At 44.2% G+C, this 22,530-nt stretch overlaps 1 protein-coding gene across 1 annotated transcript in view; it reads left to right on the top strand.

Annotated features, from left to right (window-relative positions):
* The window catches only part of DCAKD (dephospho-CoA kinase domain containing), a 299,574-nt gene that overhangs the window by 128,297 nt on the left and 148,747 nt on the right, over positions 1 to 22,530 (top strand). The window contains exon 3 of the mRNA XM_078645136.1: positions 14,764 to 14,967. Within this exon, the coding sequence (XP_078501262.1) occupies positions 14,764 to 14,967 (204 nt within the window). The remainder of the gene's footprint in view (positions 1 to 14,763; positions 14,968 to 22,530) is intronic.

The raw sequence follows: 22,530 nt of genomic DNA on the forward strand, positions 1-22,530 counted from the left end.
GAATAGGGGAATCGATACAGTACCTATAGGAATACATCACACCCACTCCACGTAGACTATGTCCATATTTACAAATCTAGGCATAGTGAAACCAGTAGCGTTTGTGTATATCGTACCACCCCAAAATACATTCATATGTATCCTGAAAATTTTGAAACATAATCACATGTACTATCACGTGTACTATATGCACAAGCAGTCTAATAATGCTAAACATATAACGCATATTTCTAAATTCAGCATGAATAAATGCGAAAACCACACATGAAATGGCTCTTAATACAGAAAAAAAGTGCGAGACCATCTCATCACAATCATAAAGTTATGTATAATAGTGCTAGAGGATAGCGAATGTCTCGTGACTACCTAAAATAGAAATTTAGTTCTCTAAGAATAATGTCTACTTTAAGCAGAAGATAAGTGTCCCAAAAATCGTAAATATTTTTGAATTGGGAAAAAAGGTTCTTGCAGTCTGAAAAACTGATGAGAAAATTTTTTCATATCGCTTTTTAAATGTTGAAGGCCAAATTCAGGATGTAGGGAACTCCGAGTTCTAGTTTGCTCAAAGTTATTCCTGCTGCTCTGGTGAAAACATCATATCATTTAGACTGTTGAAAAAACTGTCAACAGCTTCTTGCGTAAGTTCCACTAATTCGGAAAAGGTTGTTACCATGCATTCATGAGCCTGAGCATGATTGCCTCCATTGATGTTTTGATCAGCATAGCTGACTGAAGGTCGTACCTGATCGATGCTGCTTTCATCTTGTGCTTCACTACCCCTCAATCGTAGTGGTGAAGTCTCCACGAATGCCGTCATCAGGATTGGTAGCCGCTGGGGACAGCACAATGCATGAGCCGTTACCGGACCCAACAAGGTATCTGCGTCCATTGGCACATCCGATTGTAGTGCCAGACAGGTGTCCAACACGCATTCATCGCCGCATAGCAAGCACCTTAATACAGGCATAACACAACTTTGCCACATTGGTCTAAATGAAAGAGACCAAGTCATGTTCAGGTCTATAAGCCGGGATAGTCCAAGGATTTTAGTTACCCGGTCCCGGTAGCCAATGGCTAGGATCATTTCTTCCCTTGACGCAGGTGTTTTGTCTGTGACATGGTTTGCCATAGCGAAATAACAGGATCAAAAATAGAATACCCGCTACTAGTCCCAAAAGGAGTGGAAGTCCGCCAAAAATGGAATGGACAAAGTCTAGAAAAATACCCAGGATGGCTTTGAATGGAGTTAAAGCACCCGAAAACACTGCTTTAAATACACTGGAGACACCAGTGGTATCAGAAATATTTAAGATTTCGTTCAGTATTTCTGCGAAATGTATGGGGGAATTAGTTGATAATAATGAATTAATCTCTTCTGTTGTCCTTGCAACTTGGAGATCATACGTTTCTTTTGATGACGTGAGCCTGGTCGGCGTCTGTAGGAGCACAGTCTTCATTCTGCTTAAAGTATCTATTCGAATAGAAGCAATTTTCAAATCGGGCCATAACCTTGCCTCCCTGTCTGGAGAATCGTTCGGGAACAAAACTCGTTCACAGCACATGATCTTCCTAGTCACGGTTATGAGATAAGGTTTTCCGGGCAGCAAACTACAACATCTGCGATCTACTATTAGAATGTAACTCCCGTTCGAGAGTCTCCTAAAGAATGGTTCTATTCGTGTTGCAGGTGTGCCTAGCTGATAACATGAAAGGTTATTTGAAGTCCCTTCACAGGCTCCATGCAAGCTAATACCCTGACACAGAAGTGTACCACTTAGTGATTTTGCACAATTATTGCCACTGAGAAACACTTTCTGGCCTTTATTACTGACACATTCGTGTGTATAGGGCAAGTTCCATATTGACTTAATGTATCCTTTACCCAACCTTTCATACTGGCCTGCCTGTATATATTTTTGGCAGAATTGAAACTGGAAAGTAGTTATCGGAATATTTATTATTCCATGTATTATCCATTCAATGACAGGTCGTTCTGACATTGTCAATGGTAATCTCTCAAGTTTTTCAATGCTCAGAATTGTATAGTCAGCACCCTTCTGTGCCAAACTGATTTGTTAATCAGTAAGGTTAAAGATATTAAATAATGACGTTGTGTTGATTAAACGCCAAGGCACATAGCCAGAACGCAGATTTTGTAACGTCCAGCCAAGCTGTACAATAGAACGCAATTGGGACTGACCGTGTTGTAACATCAGTAAGTCTTGCGATATTATATCGATTGCTGAAGACACAATGCTGTCCAGAGAATATATTCTGGAGGACAGAGTCATTAACCCATTGTCTACCACAGAAAGTGATTTTTCCAAATTAATACGGTCAATTTCCCGTATTTTTTCTGCTGTCTCAATTTGAGTTACTTTCCAAACTTCGTTATAAGCTGCATATATAGAGGCCGCTATGAAACGTTTTTGACGCTGTTTGCGTTGCCCCAATATGAAATCACGCAAGTCAGCACCTTCTGTAAGTAAAGTTAGGTGTTGCTTAATTTCAGCCAGTGTGGACGTTTGTAGCCATTGAAGGCAGAGCTTGCCCACGCTGTAGGTGGTTACTATCCCTGGATGTTGTCTTTGGGAATATCTAGGGTCTGGCCTAGTCAATGAGAACCCCTGTTTTTTGTTCAGGAATCTGTCTTGACAGTTATTTGTATCTGTGGGCCAGATCAACCATTTTTTCCATTCAGGATGTGTTCTGTTTTGGTTTAATATATGGTTTACGTCTATCTCATCATCTATAGAGCTATTACTGTTCATTGTTGGCTTTGGAATAGACGGTTTGTTCAAATCTTTGATTTTGGCTAAGCCAAGACAGGTAGTTTGTTGAATAGTGTCATTCAAGAATATAATTTGTTCTGGGATCATGCAGGCTCTAAACAATGATTCTATACCTTGTACTTGCCAATCTCTTGTACCCCAAACAGTTTTTGCTTCAATATTATTGTTCCAGAAATCAAACCCAAATGTATTCATTTGTTCAAAGAATGAATCGGAATATATCAATTTTGTGTTTGTAAGCATGGTCTTCATACCTGTCTTATTTGACAATTTGAAATAAAATGTTTCTGTATTACTTGTGTTAAACCCTGAAAAGTATGAATATTTATCATAAAATGTTTTTGAGCTGTCTTTTGGAGGAGTAGCACAATGTTCCCATTGGTTATAATTTAAAACAATTCTAGGTTGAGCAGATTTATGTAGATAATGGTTACCATAGTGGTTATAGCAGAACATCTGATCATAATTAGACGAACCCTGCAAATAATCATGTTCTGTAAATTTAGCAGACATCACAAGATCAGACATCATATCATTAATACTTTCAAAGTCCCAATCATCAGCAAATGAGCTCGGTTTTACAAAGTTACTCAATGAGATCTTGAATTGGTGTGGATACTTCAGGATTTCAACCGGACCATAGATTTCATAATCAGTTTTGTCCCATGCTACACCGCCTGGTATAGGATTGGCTGTGAAGTTCACTGAAGAAAGTTCTCTTTTCTCGATGTGTGAAGATGTGTGTGGTTTAAGGACCAAGTTGATTTTCTGGCTTGCTGTGTCCATTTTAGCATATTTTCCTTCAATGAAATGTCCCAAGCCTAGTACCATGATGAGCCAAAGAATGAGGATAAATGCACCGAAGGCCACCCAAAATTCAATCCATGGAGAAATCAGATAGGTTTCTTTCAGCTGTTGAAAAAGTTCCTTAGCTTTGTCTTTAAAAGTTTTTGTTGATGGCTGTTTCTTTGCTTCACTCAGGTCTTCAGATGAATCATCGAAGTTGATGAAGTAGCCGGATGCTGTTCTGTCAATTGTTTTGCTTTGTTTCATTAGCAAAGTCTGCAGTTACATCATCATAGGTTGTTGTTTCTTGATGAAAAGTTTTAATTTGGATTTTAAGAGGTTCAAGTTCCATTGCTTTGTTGCATAGTCCTTGTTGATTCACTGTAGTTTTTCCAAATGTGATCAGTCTTCCAGTTTGAGCCTCTGTATTCGTAGCAAACATTGGTGTTCTGCTACTTCTTGGGAGTCCACTTGGCCTACTGTTTGTTATCGGCCAGATGATTGTGGTTTAACCAGGTCGATGGATACAACTCGGTTCTCCTTTTTACCAGCAAGGGGCGGTAGTACTACTGATCTTGTCCCGTTGACAGACAAGACAGGAACTGCTTTTCTGTAAGAAGGCCCAAATTCCTTCTTTACCGCGATCTTCTCTCTGACTAGATCCCCGACTTTTGGAATCCAGACAGGCCTTGCTGGGACAGGTGGTTTCTCTTCAGTGGTTGTTGGCTGTTGTTTCAACTTTATGTTGCTCAGGTCTTTTCTTGTTTCATTTAAGTCCTGTAAAATAGCCAAACGATCTTTGATATCAAAGTTTTTGTCTTTAACCACTGAAGTCTGACTATCAAGATCTTGGATCATCATTCTAGTCCCGAACAATAGTTCGTACGGACTGAACCCTTTCAGAGAATTCCTTGGCAGGTTATTTAGACTACGTTGGACACTTATTAAATGTTTGACCCACCTAGCTCCCGAACCTAATACCTTTTCCGTTATAGATTGCTTTATGTCTTGGTTTTTTCTTTACACCATCCCGTATCCCTCAGGAAGGAAGTGAGAAGAGTCCCGCTATGCTATGCTCATTTGGTCATGCTTCCCTTTAAGCCTGAGGGCTAAAGGGAACACATTATTCAAAACGTAGCATGCTCCTAGCGTATATGCCATTATAGACTTGCAAATCCTTGTATAACAGTCCAGACGTCAGCCGAGCGCTGGGGTCTACATCATAAGTGAAAATTAGTCTTTTTATGTTAATATAACGCTTTTTCGTGATGGGTACATTCTTATTGTTGTTGTTTTTCTGGAGCGAAGTGCCATGGCAATAGTCCTCCTCGCTCGCCACTGCGATCTCTATTGCAGTCTGGGCAGTTTTTTACAAAAATGTGATGATGCAGGCTCATGCCTGGCCACCAGTACACTGATTGTAATTCTTCCAGAGAATCTTTTAGCTTAAGGTGTCTGAGACCCTCACCCATATGTGCGTCCGCTATTAACAAGCCTCTCCTGTCCGTGTTTGGAATTACTCTATCCCCCACTCCAGGGATTCGAGCAAAAGGGACTGAGTTTGCATCGATTATGTATGTATAATTGAGTGGATAATTGATCGGTAGCGCTGAGCAGTCGCCTTTTGATGACGTTTTCACCGCCAGCACAGTTTCACCGTCAATGTGTTTTACTGCACGCTTTTTTGTAGCTACGGAAGCCGATTTACTTGCTACCGCTGTGGCTGTCTCAGCCAATGAATTCCCTGCAACGTGAACGCCATCACGCTGATGACTCAGTGAATGTATCACGTGAGTTTTTGGTAGTTCTTTCCTTAAAAGAACTAATTGTTCCCAAAGCGCTTTCTGCTTTATTGTGGCACCTGTGTCATCTTTGTAACCGTTTTGAATCCATTTCTGCAAATCGTTATTGTATGATTTGACGCAGTAATACGAATCGCACACTATAAGTGTCGGGAATTCGCGATCGGCATTATCTAGCGCCATTTTTAATGCTATTATTTCAGTTTGTTGTTCTGAATTATTTTCCACTGAGTGTGTTTTTGTAAGTAGAGGTCTTAATTTACCTCCGCGCCACACTTCTTTTACAATTTCGCACGTGGCGTTGTAAGCCAGCTCTCCCCAAACTGAGGGTTGAGCATATCCGTCTGTATATATTACACATGCGTACTGTCTTAAAGGCAGAATGTCGATTGGCAGAGGGTATTCTCTCTCATATTCTAGATATTTTAATGCTTTCATTTCTGGGTCAAAATAGTATTTTACTTTGTCTGTAGCAACAGAATTTACCCATTGTATCCATTCTGGATTTAGTGCAGTTGTCGGTAAATTACATGGTGTTGTTAATGCCTCAAAGGCTGATTCTGCTGTTCTGACTGTAACCTGTCTACCATCTGCTTGGTATTTTTCTTTTGCCACAGCTGTTTGAACCGCATGAACAATGCTTTCCTTAATGCTGAACCTTTTTTCAGCTTCTGTGTACAAATGTGATTTGTATGCTATTGGTACCTTCTCTCCCTCATTAGAGGTCAGGTATGTGAATCCGCATCTTCCTGGGATGACTCGAATCACAAGGTTGCGTGTGTTGTCACGTGTTTGTAGTTTTGTTTTAACTAACATATCTGTTTGTAAAGATCTCAAAATTTCTGTGTGTTTTTGAGTCCAATTGATTTTTTTAAAATCTGGTTTTATTAGATCATAGAGAGGTTTAATTCTCTCTGCATAATTTATAATGTAAGTTCTTCCGAAATTTAGGAAGCCTAGAATTGATTGTAAGTTTTTCAGTGTTCTAGGTGCTTGGATTACAGCACATTTCTCTAGGAAATTGTCGGCCAGGCTTTTGCCTTCACTTGATAGTTCATATCCTAAAAACAGGACTGTTAGATGGGCAATTCTTGACTTTTTAATGTTGAATTTGTAACCCTCTGCTGCGAACCCAAGTATTATGGTGTTCACTCTCTTGAAGTGAGTATCCAAGTCATCGTCTGTTAGATAGATGTCGTCGACATAAGATAACGCCTCGTCATCATATGTTTGTAGTAATTCTGTTACTCTCTTTTGTACCGCAAATGTTTTGCAACATGAGTTAAGGTGTCTGTAGTCCAAAACAAGACGATATGAATTGTCTGGTTTGGAGACAGGAAACAAAGGGTTGTTCATTTGTGAGGTGCAAGTTTCAATCACCCCCTGGTATTCAAGTTGATCTAGGATCTCTTTTACCTGTTTTTTAGCTTCTTGCTTAATCGGGTACTGCCTCTGTGCAGTAGGTTGTGATTTTAACTGGATTTTGTGAGGAGAGTCCTCATCCCATCCCACATGATTTTTATATAAGGCAGGGGCTTGAGCTACTGCCCACTTTCTTGCAAGTGTATATTTTTTATGAATTGGAATATGGTTTGAGAAGGCAGGCATAATTATTTCTTCGCCATGTGGGCACTCCCTGACAAACTCTGGAGGCCAGTCTCGTTCAGCTAGAAGGATGTCATAGCCCTTGGAGAGATTATCCCAAAATAGACCCCTAATTTTTCTAGTCTTATCCCCTTCTATTCGCAATGTTATTTCATATATTTTATGAGGTTTGCTAACTCTGGTGTCTGCAGTTTCCACCTGAATGTATTCATTCATGTCCACTGTCTCCAGATGATTCATAAGGACTTTGCGAGCTATGCTCACTTCTGCTGCGCTGTCTAGCATTGTCTGAGCCCATTATCCGTTTTTCAGCTGTGTCCTCAGTATTCTCGGCATTGTTAATTACTTTAATACTGGCTACCTTCTTTTTTGGAAATTGTAATTTTTTATTCTGATGAGCAGGTTCTTTGTCTTTGGACTTGACGTGCTCTTCCCTGTGTTCTGATCGTCCTCTTCTTTCCGATTTCTGCGAGGAAGTCTGAAAAGATTGAGAGGGACGTGTATCAATATCTTGATATCTATCAGGTTTTTTTATATTATCCCTATTTCTAAGGTTGTATTTTTTCACAGAGGGCTCCCTTTGGGGAGACTTGCATCCTTGATCAGGAGATCTTTCTCTCCGCCGAGGAGACCTTCCTCTGGACTGGAATCTTTTTTCTTTAGGATTGGATTGTTTATTTCCATCCCAGCTCTTTTTTTGAGTGTTTAAGTTATTTTTTATAAATACCTTTTCAGGACTTTCAACTAGTTGAGGTTTCACTGGTATTCCACCCAAACTATCTCTTCCTAGTTCTTCATAGGATTTTTCTATGATTCTGGCAATTTCAGATGGTTGGTCTGCTATATTTGTCTCTTTTAACCTCTGGCGAATCGCCACATTTACTGCTTCTCCCTTTATGTTGGCTAATAATATTGCAGAGACCTGCTTGAAATCTTTCAGTAGTTTCATACCGAGAGTTAAAGCGGGTTCTGGACCGTATTCATCTTGAATCTGTTTTAGCACATCTGGTATTACTGACATGGATGGTACACCATGTGTTTTTGTGTAAATGGAGGCAAAGACTGTTCCCCAAGTGTCACTGTCCTCCACATGTGGTGCGATTCCCATTGGGAGACAGATAGTCAGAATCCTATGTTTCTCAACAGGGGTGGTATCTGGAAACACCGCCTCTATTTGAGTGATTTTTTGTGCTAGCCAGAAAGGAATTTGTTCCCGTTTTGCGGGTACTTTACCTAGACAGGACTGTATGTTCTGAGGTGTAATTTTATTTGTGTTCCCCTGATGAGTGGTCAGCTGTGGAATTTTAATAGCTGGTTGGATTGTTGAAGTCCGCATTACATATTGGACTAATTGTCTATGTATTTTTATTAATTGTTTTAGCTGTGCTAAAAGCTCTGGTGCAGGCATTTCTTCAATGTCTGGATGTGGTGTATATCCGGCTAGGACCGGCCACGTTGCTCCTGGTCTACCTAGTGGACCGAGCCTGGTGATGTGATTATTATGTTTTAGGGCGCCATGAAACAAGAGCAGGTGCTCTTGGAATTTGAGTGGTATTTCCACTTCCTCGAAAGGAGTGTACTCACTAGGAGGTTCCTCTATTTTGTAATAGTGGAAGTCCTTTGTTACAGCGTTTGCTGCTGGAAAGTTTATCCATGAATAGAATACCTCTGTCTGCCGATATTCGTGTGCCTCAATTACGAATATGACTGTACCACCTCTTGGTGTCAGTCCATTTTCTATAAGTTTTAGGGTTATAGATTTCCTTATGTTGACCGGGATGAGTATTCGCTTGTCTAATTAGATGGCATGCGTTATGACCTAATCAGATAACGCGCTTCTGTGCCGTGGTGTGGCTTAATCAGATAACGGTTTCTGCACCATTAGATGGCTGCTAGTTAATTATTAACCAGACCAGGGTCAGGAATAGGGGAATAGATACAGTACCTATAGGAATACATCACACCTTTGCCCGGGCTTAGCCCGGCGATGCCCACGCGCGTCCCGCGGCGCGGGGGCTCTCCTACGATCTTAAGCGCCTCCGGGCGCGGAATGGGCGGGAGTGGCTTCCTGCTGCTGAGACTCCTGGGACGTGTAGTCCCCCCCTAACTGCGGCCGCGCTGAGATGTCAGGAGGTCAGGAGGCGTGCGGCGGCAGGGGGAGACCGGCAGCAGTAGCAGGGATCGTGGAAGCTGAAGGTAAGTTTTGCCCCCAGAACCGGAGAGACATCCAATCAACTACCTGTTGTTCACAAACAGCCTCTGCAGTCTACGCTTTTTTTTTTTTGGTCTGCATGTGTACTATAAAACCGGCTTGTGTATCTTACTTTTTACAGGCAACCCAGCAACCTCACTGCCCCATCCTTAAACTTTTTCTGTGGAATGGACTCATATTGTCCATTAATAGGCACGCTGTCATAAACTGATTTCAGTAGCTCTGCATCCATTGATGCGGACAGAGATTAGAAAGAAACTGACTTCAGCATTGGGACGTGGCCCAGGTATAGTGGTACACTGCTCAGATTGCAGCTACGAGCCTACTGTTCACTGCACAGCACCACACAGTGAACAGTGAGCTGAGGCCATATGATGTATGCCGTGCTTCCAAAGCAGTAGTGGAAGACAGCCCTAAGGGTCTGGGGACATTTTAGATGCCAACAAGGGCATATTAGGTGGTTTAGTATGGGTCATAGTAGGAGTATCCATCACAGAAATGTTCTTATGTGTAGGGGCTGCATTTGACACCAGAGGGCACCAATGCAGTAGAAAGGCAGCAAAGATCAGAATTTTCCAGCTTTTATTGAAAATCAAATACTTCCTTTGGTGGTGTTCCGGGAAATCTATTTATAACACTCCACACCCTGCAACAGATTATGGAATGTGGTATTTTATCTGTGAAAGCTTTTTTGATAAAAGCAGGAATAGATTGTGTAATTTAGTTTTGTGTGTGTGTGTGTGTGTGTGAGAAACGTTGTAAGGTAGTTCCTTAATTGTTAAATGTGTGTTATCGGGCTTTTTTGCATTGTACCCTTTATTGAATCCCTCTTTAACTTATCCCCTTACCCCTAACTTTAGTTTTTCATAGAATTCCTTTGGAATTGATGTGTTTACTGCTGTTATATTATTTAATGGTAATGTTGAATTGTAGAGTTATTAAAATAATTCTCCGTGAAGCATTACATCTTGATCAAGGGTTGTAGGCCGTATTTGGGGTCTTTGTTGGTTCCTCTCACCCAATCAATCAATCAATCATGCCATTTGTATAGCGCACTACTCACCCGGGAGGGTCTCAAGGTGCTTGGGGGGAGGGGTATGCTACTGCTCGAACAGCCAGGTCTTGAGTTGTTTCCTGAAGGCGAGATGGTCCTGGGTCAGCCGAAGGTGGATGGGGAGGGAGTTCCAAGTCTTGGCAGCCAGGTAAGAGAAGGATCTTCCTCCGGCGGTGGCTCTTCGGATGCGTGGTACGGCTGCGAGGGCGAGGCTGGTGGACCGTAGCTGGCGGGTGGGTGTGTAGAAGGTCAGGCGGTCGTTGAGGTACTTGGGGCCCAGGTCGTGGAGAGACTTCTGTGCGTGGGTGAGGAGCCGGAACGTGATCCTCTTGTCGACGGGGAGCCAGTGCAGGTTCCTCAGGTGGCTGGAGATGTGGCTGCGTCGGGGGACATCCAGGATGAGTCAGGCGGAGGCGTTCTGGATGCGCTGGAGTCTTTTCTGTAGCTTGGCTGTGGTTCCGGCGTAGAGGGCGTCTCCGTAGTCCAGTCGGCTGGTGACGAGTGCCTGGGTGACAGTCTTCCTGGTCTCGGTCGGGATCCAGCGGAAGATCTTGCGAAGCATACGCAGGGTGTTGAAGCACGATGAGGAGACGGCGTTGACTTGTCTGGTCATCGAGAGGGAGGGGTCCAGGATGAAGCCCAGGTTGCGTGCGTGGTCGGTTGGCTTGGGTGCGGTGCCCAGGGCTGGGGGCCACCAGGAGTCGTCCCAGGCGGAGGGCGAAGATCCCAGGATGAGGACTTCCGTCTTGTCCGAGTTCAGTTTCAGGCGGCTGTCCTTCATCCACTCGGCGACGTCTTTCATCCCTTCGTGTAGGCAGGTTCTGGCGGTGTCGGGGTCTCTGGTGAGGGAGAGGATCAGCTGGGTGTCGTCGGCGTAAGAGATGATGTTGAGGTGTGCTGGCGTGCGATGGCTGCGAGAGGTTTCATGTAGATGTTGAAGAGGGTGAGGCTGAGTGAAGATCCTTGCGGGACGCCGCAGATGACTTCGGTGGCCTCGGAGCGAAACGGGGGGAGGCAGACTCTTTGTGTTCTTCCGGCGAGGAACGAGATGATCCACTCCAGTGCCTTCTCTTGGATACCAATGTTGCTGAGGTGCTGGACTAGGGTGCGGTGGCAGACCGTGTCGAACGCAGCGGAGAGGTCCAGGAGGATGAGGGCCACTGTTTCCCCCTTGTCGAGCAGGGTCCGGATGTTGTCGGTGGCTGTGATGAGGGCGGTCTCGGTGCTGTGGTTGGCTCTGAAGCCGGACTGCGAGGGATCCGTTCGTCTCGAGGAAGGCGGTCAGCTGTCTGTTGACGATCTTCTCGATGACTTTAGCAGGAAAAGGGAGGAGCGAGATGGGGTGGAAGTTTTTGAGATCGGTGGGGTCCGCTGTAGGTTTCTTCAGGAGGGCGCTGATCTCGGCGTGCTTCCAGCTCTCCGGGAAGGTGGCGGTGTTGAAGGAGGCGTTGATGATGTTCCGGAGTTGGGGTGCGATGGTGGAGTCGGCCTTGTTGAAGACGTGGTGTGGGCAGGGGTCGGTCGGTGATCCGGAGTGGATGGTGTTCATCGTGCGGGCTGTGTCTTCGGTGGTCACCGTGGTCCAGGTGCGAAGGGTGGCGGTGGGGGGCGTTGGTTCGACGGTTGAGTGCGTGGGTGGGGCGCCGAAGCTGTTGTGGATGTCGGCGACCCACGCTGTTCCAATGGAGGGGGGGTGGGCAAAGAGAGTGGTGTTTGATTGCCCCCTGGCTTTCCCAATGATGGGGTGATTTTGTGTACTGTGTAGTGCTCTTCTCCTGCGCCAGACCAAGAGTAATTGTAGTGCCCTTCATCTCCTCTATTATCCCTAGGCTGATGGATTCTTTTTCTCAATTACCTTACTCAATTGCTGGGGGGTTGTTATTTTTTTTTAGCAACTGTGTTTTATTTAACACTCTTCAGCCTGTTGCCGTAGGTATATATTACAACTCAAAATCGCCTTTACAGACTATGTAAAAAATATCACGAGCAGCATTAATGGAAAGAAAACACCTGGGTTGATTAAAGGAACAATGTAAAACATAAAAAGAATTGTGAAATCAAGTGTAAAATGGCAAAAGTACAGTGCATGCTTTACTTCATTTCCAAAGTTGATGCGCTGTATGATGAGTCTGACTCCACTTCAGGCGCCAATTCTCCAGGGAGGTTGGGTCACATTCTTAGACCCTGGGTAACATACAAAACAAGTCTTCTTTGAACTCACCAACGTATCTGTGATCTGTATTATCACGGTGAGTAAAACAATACATTCTGGCTCATCACTAGATTATTGTCCCATCAGAATATTTAATATGATCATAAATAGCATCACTTCTATGCTGGCTTTCCTACTAAATGTTTCCTTTGTGACATATTGGTACCCTCATGCTGGAAAAAAGCTTTAATTATTCCCTTATTAAAAATACCTGCTCTGGGCTCAGCCATGGTAGACCCATATCGTTATAACCATTTATGACCAAAGTCTCCGAAAAAATGGAAATACATAGCTAACTACATTTATTTTAGTAAATGACATGTCTTGAAACACCACAACGATTTATGTGATGCACCAGCTGCGGATGATACAGGAAAAGGAGGGAGTTGCTGCTCTCGTTCTGATGGATCAATAGGCTGCTGTGAGACCGCATGATGCCCCCCTCCCCAGTTGAATGAGGCAGTTATCAAAGGAAAAGTACACGACTGCCTTACGTTCTATATATGAAAGTGCACCCAAGTTGTTATAACTGCGCTGTATACTTCTCAGTTTAAGGAAATAACTTGCCCAGTCCCTCAGGGCTTGTTACCTTGTTTAATAATTGTGTGATTTACTTTTATAAACGAGTACAATCTTTTAATATTAAGTCCAGCTAATTTGAAAGTATACCCGAATGCTGTCACAAGTTGGAAGGTAGGCTGGTCCAACGATTGATGCCTTTCAGAGTTAGGGACTTGCCATACAGCTGTGCAGAGTGTACGCAATTATTCCTTATACTCCTCGTCACAACTTACGCTCAGTATCCAAAAGACATTTGTCTATTCTAAAAATGTCTAATCCAGTTGTACTTTGAGGCCAGGCGCCTAACACTGACTTTGACTGCCCTCAGAGGACAATTATCTTCAAGATTTTAAACTTATGATCAGTTTCAATTTCAACAAGAGAGCACAGTCCATTTACTGCACAGTATTGGCAGAGGGAACATGGTCTGTTAGAAAGCCAAGTAAATATTAGATTAATAGTTCTCAACAGAAATTAGTGTTTACCAGTATCAACAAAAGTATAAACGGTGTAAACCTTAAATCATATATTTTTTTCTCAGCTGTTGCTACAGTTTTGCGGGGGCAAGAGCAGGAGACTAGAGTATATACAGAAAGACTGATGAAACATTGTGGTGATACATACTTTACAAAAATCTGCAACTGATGGTCTGGCACTGCCAACCCCGGCATTGGCCAAGGGTGGGGGCTCGCCCATTGACCCTCAGATTTGAAATGTGATACCAGTACTCAGCACATGGACGGTAGTGTGCAGCAGAGTGTGGAGCAGTCGGGGCGGGGTGGGGTGAAGCAGCAAACCACACCGTCTGTGTGTGCCCATTCTCTGCGACTCCCGGCTTCCTCCACACTTTTGCTCGGGGATGTGTTGCTCTCGGCTGGGCGTATGTCCCCTCCTGTTTGCCCCAGCAAGCAAGATGTAGTTTCAATAGATTTATTAAGTTCAGGTATAGGTAGTTGAATTCTTATTAAACTGCCCCACCAGGAGCAGCCTACCTGTAACTCAGCCCATACTCTAACTGTCACACTACACCTCACAGGCACCCAAAAATTCCATTCAGCATCATCACACCAACATTCCAAGCAGCACACAGCACATTAACACTGGGCTGAGCAGGTCGGGAGATAATAACAGGATATTAGCACGAACAAGATACTACACACTTTATCATAAATAGCCAGTTTTAACAAACAGATGATTTACTTCTCCTTCAGAAGTCAAATAGGAAGAAAACATACTCCTTAGATGTTTCCTTTCTCTTAGAATCACCAGTGTGTCATTCTAACTATGAACATAAAATCTGTCAGATGATCAGCTCACGAGCGCTTAAATTTGTATTTTATGCCCTTGCTGCGCCTATTTTTTGAGGGCAAAAATCCTATTTTGTTAAAGTAACCCTATTGCAGTGAAAAAAGCAATGAACAACTTCCTGCTTATAGCTATAATCGATTTTTTGTTGGTCCATTAAAGCTAATATGCAAAATGTTTGTATGGATGTTTTCAGGCCTGGAGAAATGATAGCAACTTAACCAACCTGCACATCTTTTTCCCATGACTCTACATGCAACATTGGGGTATTTTGGTATAAACCATATCACTCTGAAAAAAGTCTGGTTACTGTAAAATGCCAATTTGGGTTTTGTTCCTAGCAAAAGCACAAGTTGTCAATTACTGTGGACTTTTGTTAATGCTTGGCATCTGCTAACCATGTACTTTGAAATATTTTGTTTCTGTATTGGCAGTGATCCAACCCAATGCTCCAGCATATCAGAAGATAATTCAGCTATTTGGGCCTGAGGTGTTGCTTGAAGGAGGAGAGATAAACAGGGAGAAGTTAGCAAGCATTATATTTTCCAATCCTGAGAAGAGGCAACTGCTGAACTCCATCACACATCCTGCAATCCAAAAGGTCATGCTGAAGCAAATACTCATGTACTTCTTCTTAGGTGAGTAAGTAACGGTGTTACAAGTGAGATACACATGCAGTCTACTGAATGCGGCACATTCTTTACTTGTGTGAGTGTGATTAATGATGACGCCAACAGAGAGAATTGTGTATTTATTAAATCTTAAAAACAATACCCAGAAAAGTATTCATTGGTGAAAGTAACCGCAGGCAGTCAAGGCACAGTTCTTCCAATCTAGGTCTTTCTGTCTCTAAACGTAGTCTAGGCTGGAGGATCAAAAACATGCACTCCTCCTACTTCAACTTCAAAAAAGGTCTGAAGCAACATCTTCTCCATAATTACTGGGGTTCTTAATCCCGCCACCTTATAGGGCCTCTCAGCCTGCTCATGAGAGCGCTACACTCCTCTCCACATTATACTTGACTTTCGTCCTCTCTTCCTCACATATGCTTCCACCCTCCTTCTACTAACCCTCATATAATCTCCAGCTACTCCTACATTCTATCCCCTCTCCTTTAACCCACCTCGGTTCCTTCCTACCCCCATATTTTTCCCCCATCATCCTTTGCTACCAACACTTGCACAATTATCCAAATCAATGTGATGGACTTTTTGTACTTCTGATCTTCGTGTCCATGTATTTATTGTTCTTTGCATTTGGATTAAAATGTTTTTTACACCCGTTTCCTTTTTGTATGAATATAATACCTTAATCTGTTTCGACTTCCAACCCCTGTAAAGCGCTCTGATACCTCTGGGTCTAGCCAGCGCTATATAAAACTGTTTAAATAAATAAATACGTAAAATAAAATATGCAAATTGTGGTTTACATACCTAAACTGTTTTGGCATTTTCTTCTCCCATGGACCTCACACACAGTGGAAATGCCCTTCCCAAACACATGACAGCTACCCTATAGGAGCCTTAGGTAGACCAACATAGGTGTCTCAAACCTCTGCACTAGTACAAGAAGGATTCTTTCAAATATCCATGGAAAGTATGCTAGAATAGCAGCCAGAGCTCTCCCTCTCTCGGAGGTGAGGCCTTAAAATGTAGGGAATGAGACTACTTCTTGAGTGAAAATCGAAATTGACTTTGATCAGAAAAAAGTGAGAAGGATTAGCCCATACTGATAGAATGCAGTTTAAAGTTCTTCTTTGCATCCATCTTTGAGCTCTGCACAGTGTGTAGGCAAATTACACTTCCCATGACAAATGATGCAGGTGTGGTTTATGCATTGGTTTCAAGATAGCACCATTGCTTCCGGCGGGTTAGTGTTTAATTTCCTGTATGAAGGCCCTCTAGCTCAGTGGGCAGCATGGAGACAGAGACTGTCCTAAGACCTCACTGAAATCTTCAATCATGGTAGTGGTGAAAAGAGATGGGTAATATTAAGGTTTTCTATGTAGTAATGGCAGCCGAATGCAATGTTTTGTTGTTATTAGTATTTGTATTGGTATTTATGATAATAGAGACCAATACAACAACCATAACAGCAGCCAAATGTAATGTTAAAGAAACAAACTGAAGCCAGGTTTATCCAACTAAAGAAGGTAAAGCAGTACCATCTCTTCTTAACTCTACACTACACCATATGCATAATACGTTCTACTAAATGATATATGGGGCTGTTGTGGAATGACATTCAGACTCTTGCAAGTTATTCCTACAGTCATCCGGTTGAAATAGGCTGATAGACTTACAACCGCAGGCTGTTTATTTCAAAAGAAGGCCTACATTTGAAAATGTTGTAAGCTACTCAACCCTGTGATTTTTTTTTATTACAAGTACACAGTACATCCAAAAACTGTTACAATTTGGTATAGCAGCATTGTAGAAACTGGCTCTTTAAATAGTGGACCAAAATGAGGTACAATTTTTAAAGAGTTCAGCCAACCCTTATTGGTTTACAGAGATAAAGATTATACCACTAAAGGCTCTCCTTTGTGGTCGTGTGGGCGAGCAGTTTAGGCTTATCAGAGGGTAGTGCTAAGCATTTGTTGTACTTACAGAGGCAATAAATGATACACATTCAAGAATAAATCCGAGACCAATGTAGAAAAATAAGTAGCATTTTATATACATTTTGACACCAAGAACATTTTTATCGAATAAGTACTTTTTTAAATATTGAATTTCACAGATACGTAAACAGTTCACTTAAATGCGTCTTTACACAGCAATGTTTTCCTACAGGGAAAAAGGCATAGGTTGCATACAGTTATCTACAGTCAGTTTCTGGAGGGTCTCCTAAACTTACGTTTTTAAGGGGCCAAGGTCCAAAGTACCACCAGCAGTTACTCGTTACCTGCTCTGGGGCATCCGGGTGAGACGTGCTGGCTGGATTAGTATCTTTGCATGCTATGTCGGTGAAAAGAAAGGGGGGCACCTAAAAACAGTCTGCAGAGGAGGTGATGGGGGCTCGTATTACAAGGTCCTGGGAGCAAGGGTGAACTGCTGGTTTGTTGGTACCTAGGCTGGGGAGTTCGGGTGCAGAGTGGATAGGTCAGCTGAGCTCTGTGCGTCAAAGGCCCTCGCGGTTGTTGGTTTTCACTGGTTGAGGGTTCAAAATTAGACCAGCTGGGCCACTCTGGAAGTGGGACTCTGCGGTGCCGATGTCCCTCAACAGTTGCTTGGTCTCAGTGCTGTTAGAATCCCAACTGGACTTAAGCAGGCCTTGGTTACTTCAAGGGGTCCGGTACCCCAGGTATTGGTCCTGTTCAGCTCTAGTCAGTCTTGGTGTCCTCTCACTTGGTTGGGGGACAGAGCTGACCCTCAGGAGCACAGTTACCTCTTCCTGGGTAGCTGCTGCGTCATGGTAAACTGGACTTTGTTTCTTTGGTGACTGCGGGCTGCAGGTGAATAGCTAGTCTACTCCAGAAAACTGCTGACAATTTGTAAAGGCCTGGCAGTCTACTGGGGTTCTTGGTACCGGGCTCAGCTGCAAGACGAGTCACTCGGCTTGATTGTTGAGACTGGTGCAGCAGGCAAGGTTTGACTCCAAAAGTCCACAGCAAGTCTTCAGTTCCCATTCTCTCACAGTTCTTCTTTGTCCTCTTCTTCTGGATCTGTCGAAATCTAAGGTCCTGGCGTCAGGGGTGCTCCTAAATACTCAATTTAGGGGAGTGACAGGTAGTAGCCAATGGGCTATAGACCTTTAGGGTGACAAAACCCACTGTATGACCACTTCCTGTGGGAAGCAGGCTTAAACCTAAGCCAGTGAGCCTAATTCCATCAAAAACTAAGATGATGGAGTTCTCGTTTTTGTGTTCACATCAGGATCGCCCACCTTAGGGGTGGAACTAGCCTAAGAGTGAACACTCCTCCTGAGAAGCTAAATTTCCCAGCTTTCCTGGTGCCAAATAGGCCTCAGGGCGGGGACTGGCATCTCCCAAGTCTGGGGGAAGCCGGGGTCCCATATCAATAGCAGCAGATGCCTTTGAAGCCTCCTGCCATGATATGTTGATTACTTAGGCATCCTGTTAGGGTGGGGTGTCAACACCTCAGCTGGAACAGGCATTGTTTCTGCCCTCAAAGAGCTTTGTCTCTCACCTGCAGGGGTTCTGAAACCTGTCTGTGGTGGCAGACCGGTCCACACCAGTCATCCAGTACACAAGAGGTTGGTAGGTTTTCAGGGAGCACCTCTAAGGTACACTCTGGGTGCATGTGTTATAAATCCATCACTGGAATCAGTGTGGGCTTATTAATACGAGATATTTTATAACAAACATCTTTAGTTGCAGTGAAGCCATCGTGAAGCCATCGTGTAGTTTGGGAACTCATAATGACCAGCTCCCAGTGCATATATTCATGATGACTTCTCGTTTCACTGACAATGTCCAAGGATAGATATGGACATCACAGGGGCATATCTGCTCATGCAGATATGTCCTCACGTGCACCCTGCCTTAGGAATTTAAGGCCTGCTCTAGGGGAAACTTACAAGCAGTGTCTGCATGCATGGCAAACAGTGGGTGTGCCATGTCATGTCTTTAATTTTTTTTAAGCCTCCTGTGGCAGTGTTCATGAGTGTGCTGATGGGTTCCTTAGGGTGGCACAATACATGCTGTAGCCCTTAGGGAACCTCTTTAGCCTCCCTGCCCTAGGTACCAGGGGTACCATTTACTATGGACTCATATGTGGTGCTAAAGGCATGGCCAATTGGGGGAACAATTGTACAGTTTTAGGGAAAGAGATCAGGCACTGGGGTTCTGTATAGCAGGAACCCAGTGCCCTTCTGTCAAAACTGCATCAAATACCAGGGAAAAAGGTGGGGGTAACCATGTTGAAAAGGGGCACTTGCCTACAAGCATAGAATTTATAAGTTCATTACATAGCTATAGCAGGTTCCAACTATGTTGACATATCTATGTAATCCTAAGTAAAATTGCGATATCAGAAATCAAAATTCTTCACACCGAAATGCTTGGCTTTCTTGGGGTATTCAGGAGATGCCTACAGATTCAGTTGACCTTCAACTTGACAAGAGGAAACTTGATGTTGATGGCAATGATGTCAGGCTAGCAGCAGTCCATTCAGAGTGATATTACATTTATCTCGATATAAAGTGTGATGAAGAATTTCTCTGGGAGTATTGCCAATATAAGAGCAGTCAAAGGTGTCCCACTGGACTATGAGATAGACTGGAATACCTGGAGAATGCCATAGGAACCACCAGACGCTTAAGAGTGATAAATAAATAGGCTGTAAATGAAGGCTCCTGAAGGAACAGAGCCTGGAGTAGGCACTCTATTGGTTGAGTTCCCTGACTCGCACCAATGAGATGGGGCTCAAATATGTCACTGAATGGCAGTAGCGCTAATGTTTTTCCTATCTTAGCTGAGCAACATAACTGAAGAGGCAGGGTATTAAAAAGACATGATGGCAGGTTGTTGAGACACTTTTTCAGGGGATTTCCTGTTATTCTCATTGTAAAGTTAGAAAAGAGTCTGTCTTCACGTATTTGAGGACAGAGTTCAATCTTCCCATCTCAAAGTGCAAATGGAAGACAATTTCAGTAATTAAATTATAACTTACGGTTAAGATACTTGTAAAAAGGGGATGTGGCCTAGGTTGCAGACGGTGGGGGACGTACCCGACTGGTGTCCTGCCCAATGCTATGCCCCCGGGATTCGTCCTCCCAGAGTGGTGTGTCCCTCCTGACCATGTGAGACAAGCAAAGTGGCTTGAGGGTACGCCCTTTGTGGTTTTTTTTTTTTTTTTTTTTGTTAAAAACTTTTATTGAGCAACAAAATCATGTGTACAGAGATGGGCCTACAACCACACGGGCTGGCCGCTAAAATCTGAGCATAGCACGGTATAAAACAGTGGTCGCCACTCGCGGTCAGGCACAATCCGGATAGAAAATGTCGCCCACAATATGGAACAGGATAGGACATTTTTCTTATTTTTTTTAATTTTTTTTTTTTCAAACAACAAAAACAAGGCGAAGGAGTTATACACAGAGAGTCAGCCCAGGAGGGGGGGGGGGGGAAACGTCACTAAGCAGGAATACAAAGTCACAATCAGTAGGCTAAGTCAAGGCGGGGGGACAGCGGGGAGGTCAATCAAACCAAAGGACAATATACAAAAGTTCAGGAACGCCAATCTAGGGTGACAAGGGAATATCAGGGGCCTCTACCAGGGGAGGAGCACAAATAAATCAAACCAAAGGACAGTATACAAAAGTTCAGGAACGCCAACCTAGGGTGACAAGGGAACATCAGGGGCCTCCACCAGGGGAGGAGCACAAATATCCCCGCGATAGGCATTCCACTGACACCAGATCTTCGTCCATGCCCTAGGTCTGCCCCTGGCTGTGTAGACAGTCTTTTCACGGAACATAGACCAGTCCATGTTTTCTTCCCACACGGAGACAGTGGGGGGCCTGTGCGAGCCCCAAAGTTGCGCTATGTCCCGTTTCGCCACCATATACCCCAGGGTCGCCCACCTGGTTTGGGCCACAGAACAATCAGTAGGTTCCCAAACATTCAACAAACATCTCCTTGCCTCCGGCACCAGGGCAATTCCAGTCACAGCAGCCATCACCGCAAGTACCCCCGTCCAATAGGCGGCCACCCTCGGACACTCCCAAAGAATGTGGAGAAACGTGGCACTCATCCCACACCCACGCTTGCAGAGGCCATCCGGGGAAAAACCCATCACAACCAAACGAGGACCAGTAACATACACCCGGTGGAGGATCTTGAGCTGAACAAGACGGAGACGGGCCGGAATGGCGACCTCCTTCGGAGAAGATAGCGCCAATTGCCAATCCTCGTCATCCAATTCCAGCCCGTCGCCGACCCATGCCTCCCGAAGTCGAACGAGCAAGTCCGTGCGATTGTGAATAAGCTTCTTATAAATCAAGGAGATAGTGCTATCAGGGATATGGCCGTCCAGGATACGATCTTCGAGGGGGGAGGACTCGGGGACCGCGGTACCGGAAGGCAGAACGAAAGTGAGGGCATGACGGACCTGTAGATATCTAAAAAATTCCCTATCACTCAGGTCATAATCATTCCGAAGGGCCTCGAAGGACTTTACCGTTCCATTCGCACACACGTCACCCACTCTACAGATCCCAATCATGTCCCAGCGGTCAAACCCCTTCGTTGTCCACAGACATCCCAAAAGCTCAGACGCGAAAAGCGGAGTCGCCAGCGTCAATCGTTCATCCCACCCTAAGCTCACATTCGCAGCATGCCACACACGAACCGCGATTCTAGTCGGTCCCGTAAGGTGGAGCCCAGACGACCTAGAGTAAAGCGCTCTATTAAAGTCACCACCCGGTAGCTGGAGTCTGTCCATTTCAAAAGCCGGATCCGGGCCCGGGGAATACATCGAATGGTTAATGGCAGACAGTTGTGTAGCCCAATAATATCTCCTGATATCAGGAAGTGCTATGCCCCCGTCGTACCAAGGGATGGTGAGCTTCGCAAGTGCAATACGTGGGCGCCCGTCCCAAATCAGTTGCCTTTGTAGACTCTCGACCTCACGGAAATAAGTAGCGGGAATATCGTCATAGCAATTCTGGAGCGCGTAAAGGAATCGCGGCAAGGACATCATCTTGATGGGCGGCCCTGCCCAGCGGCGACAAGGGTAATTTACGCCAGCGAGCCACGTCCAGCCTCAATCTATGAAGCGGGGGAAGGTGATTACGTTCAAATCTGAGCGATGAATCCAATGTAATAAAAACCCCCAAGTATTTGAAACTGGACTGAACAACCTGGATGGGAAATCTATTCGGCAACGGGGGCAGATCACCCGAAATAGCATAGACGCAGGATTTAGCCCAGTTTATAATCAAACCAGAATTCTTACCAAACGAGGCGAGAACGTCAAACAGGACATTCAAAGATTTACGCGGGGAAGTAAGATAAAGAAGAATGTCGTCCGCATAAAGCGAAACACGGTCCTCAAAATCTGGGGACCAACGTATACCCTTGAGAGAAGGTTCCCAGCGAATCCACGCAGCTAGAGGCTCTAACGCGAGAGCAAAAAGTAGTGGAGACAAGGGGCACCCCTGTCTGGTCCCCCTACCAAGGGGAAAGGGAGCCGACACTCGACCGTTAACCACGACCTGTGCCAGGGGATCGGTAT

This window comes from Lissotriton helveticus, chromosome 5_1 (assembly GCF_964261635.1).
Source record: "Lissotriton helveticus chromosome 5_1, aLisHel1.1, whole genome shotgun sequence".
In the NCBI taxonomy this organism is placed as follows: Eukaryota; Metazoa; Chordata; class Amphibia; order Caudata; family Salamandridae; genus Lissotriton; species Lissotriton helveticus.